At 45.7% G+C, this 2,658-nt stretch overlaps 1 protein-coding gene across 1 annotated transcript; it reads left to right on the top strand.

Moving 5' to 3' along the window:
- On the top strand, positions 1,075-1,538 carry LOC109227874. Its single transcript, XM_019393065.1, has 2 exons — positions 1,075-1,332; positions 1,440-1,538. Exons 1-2 carry the CDS (start codon positions 1,075-1,077, stop codon positions 1,536-1,538), a joined length of 357 nt encoding a protein of 118 aa, XP_019248610.1.

Below are 2,658 nucleotides of genomic sequence, written 5' to 3'. Positions count from 1 at the left end.
ACGATATTCTAAGGGAGTTCGTATCCCAGTTTCAGATGGAAAGGATGGAATTACCACCGGTCTCGATGACTGGGCAGTTCAGTCCTTTATGCAAGGTTTGAATGAAAGAAGATCGATTGCATCTTGACAACTAAAGCACAACTTGATTGAATGTCCAGTTGTGACATGGCCGGATGCGCACAATCGTTATCAGTCAAAAATTAGGGTCGAGGACGACCAGTTGGGAGCCCCTACGGGCTCAGTTCATCCTAACAGATTCGCAGCTAAGCCCCCGAGGGACACAGATCGGGGATCAAGATTCAACAAAGAACGGTATCAACCATATGCCGATCGAAGAAATAACAGTCCGAGCCACAACACCTCTTGGAGAGATCGAAGAAGTGACCAAGGTCAAGGTTCTCGGGGACTCATGAGCAAGAACAGGTTCGATAAGCACGCCGACCCCGCCGAGGTCCCCCATTATCAGAATACATCTTCAGCATAGATGCATCAGGGATCGTCTCAGCTATTGGGAGAATCAAAGATAGTAAGTGTCCCAGGACAATATAGACCGATCCCTCCCAAAGGAACCCGAACTTGATGTGTAAGTATCATGGCACGCATGGTCATAGAATGGAGGATTGCGGGAACCTAAGGGAAGAAGTGGCTAGGTTATTCAATGAGGGCCACCTTCGAGAATTCCTAAGTGATCAGCCTAAGAATCACTTCAGGGAGAGGGATGCAGGCAGAAAGAATGAACCTGAAGAACCTCAACATGTTATACACATGATCATCAGTGGAGTCGACGTCCCACATGGACCAATATCAAACGTACCAAAGTATCCATCACAAGGGAGAAATGGACTCGGGATTACATGCCTGAGGACACCCACATTCAGCGAGGAAGACATCGAGGCTTTATCTCAACCTCACAATGATGCACTGGCAATTTCTATCTTTTTCAATAAAGTTCAAGTTAAACGTGTTCTCGTGGATCCAGGTAGTTCGGCAAATATAATCAGGTCAAGGGTCGTGGAGCATCTCGGACTGCTCGATCAAATCATACCGGCATTTCGGGTCTTGAATGGCTTAAACATGGAAAGTGAAACAACGAAGGGAGAAATCATCCTCCCAGACAACGTGGCCGAAACCATGCAAGACACCAAATTACATGTCATTGAAGGTGACATGAGGTATAATGCATTGGTTGGAAGGCTGTGGATCCATAGCATGAGAGCGGTGCTATCGACCCTTCATCATATGATGAAGTTCCCAACAAAGGATGGCGTAAAAACAATACATGGAGAGCAGCATGCAACTAAGGAAATGTTTGCAGTGCACGACTTGGCACCGGTATCGGCACCATCCACATCGTAAAAGTCGAAGGCGAACAGGTGGCCAAATAGTAATCATAGCCCGTGCCCTCAGTTGAGCCCGAGGGACAAGTGCTCTATAAACAGGTGGCTAAGGATGAAGAAAAAGATTTCCTCATCCCCCGAACCTTCATTGCCCCCGAGGAATCAGATGCGACAGAATCCACAGTCGAAGGACTCGAATAGGTCATATTGATCGATCATCTTCCAGAACGAAAGGTATACCTGGGATGGGGTTAACCCCCGAACTTAGGAACAAACTCATTCAGTTTCTCATCGATAATATTGATTGCGTTGCTTGGTCCCACTTAGATATGACAGGGATCCCACCGGTGATTACTAGCCATCGACTAAGTGTCGATCCCAGATTCAAATCGACGATGCAAAGAAGAAGACCTCAGTCCGAGGTAAAGCATGCATTCATCAAAGAAGAGGTAACCAAACTTCTCAAAATAGGATCCATCAGGGAGGTAAAATATCCTGAATGGCTAGCTAACGTAGTGGTAGTCCCTAAAAAGGGGAATAAACTTAGAATGTGTGTAGATTACAAAGATTTGAACAAAGCATGTCCTAAAGATTCTTTCCCATTCCCCAACATCGATCGTTTGATCGATGCTACGGCCGGCCACGAGATCCTTACCTTTCTCGATGCCTACTCCCCGTATAACCAAATTCAATTGAACCCGGAGGACAGGAAAAAAAAACTCCATTCATCACGAAGTATGGTACGTATTGTTATAATATAATGCCCTTTGGGCTAAAAAATGCAGGAGCCACATATCAACACCTAGTTAATAAGATGTTCGAACATCAAATAGGCAAATCCATGGAAGTTTATATTGATGACATACTAGTTATGTCCCTGCGCACAGAGGACCATTTGACCCATTTGCAGGTGACATTCGACATTCTTAGAAAGTACAACATGAAGCTCAACCCCGAGAAATGCGCTTTTGGAGTCGGCTCGGGCGAGTTCATGGGCTTCATGGTATCGAACAGAGGTATCGAGATCAACCCCGATAAAATCAAAGCCATTGAGGAAATAACCATGGTGAACAATGTGAAAGCCGTGCAACGGCTGACCGGATGGATAGCTGCCCTAGGTCTATTTATCTCGAGGTTGTTAGATTGGAGCCATCACTTCTTTTCCCTACTCAAAAAGAAGAACAACTTCGCATGGACTCCGGAGTGCCAACAAGCCTTGGAAGAATTAAAACGGTATCTCTCGAGCCTACCCCTGCTCCATACTCCAAAGGAGGATGAAATACTCTACTTGTATTTGTCCGTGTCTGAGGTAGCGGTAAGT

The sequence above is a fragment of the Nicotiana attenuata genome, chromosome 6 (assembly GCF_001879085.1).
Source record: "Nicotiana attenuata strain UT chromosome 6, NIATTr2, whole genome shotgun sequence".
Classification (NCBI taxonomy): domain Eukaryota; kingdom Viridiplantae; phylum Streptophyta; class Magnoliopsida; order Solanales; family Solanaceae; genus Nicotiana; species Nicotiana attenuata.
This window is presented reverse-complemented; position numbering and strand designations above follow the sequence as displayed.

Bases quoted from the DNA above. Each gene is read 5' to 3' on its own strand.
- LOC109227874 (XM_019393065.1), top strand. From the start codon at position 1,075: ATGGAAAGTGAAACAACGAAGGGAGAAATCATCCTCCCAGACAACGTG. The intron at 1,333-1,439 runs GTATCGGCACCA...CTCTATAAACAG, and splicing joins CAGTGCACGACTTGGCACCG to GTGGCTAAGGATGAAGAAAA.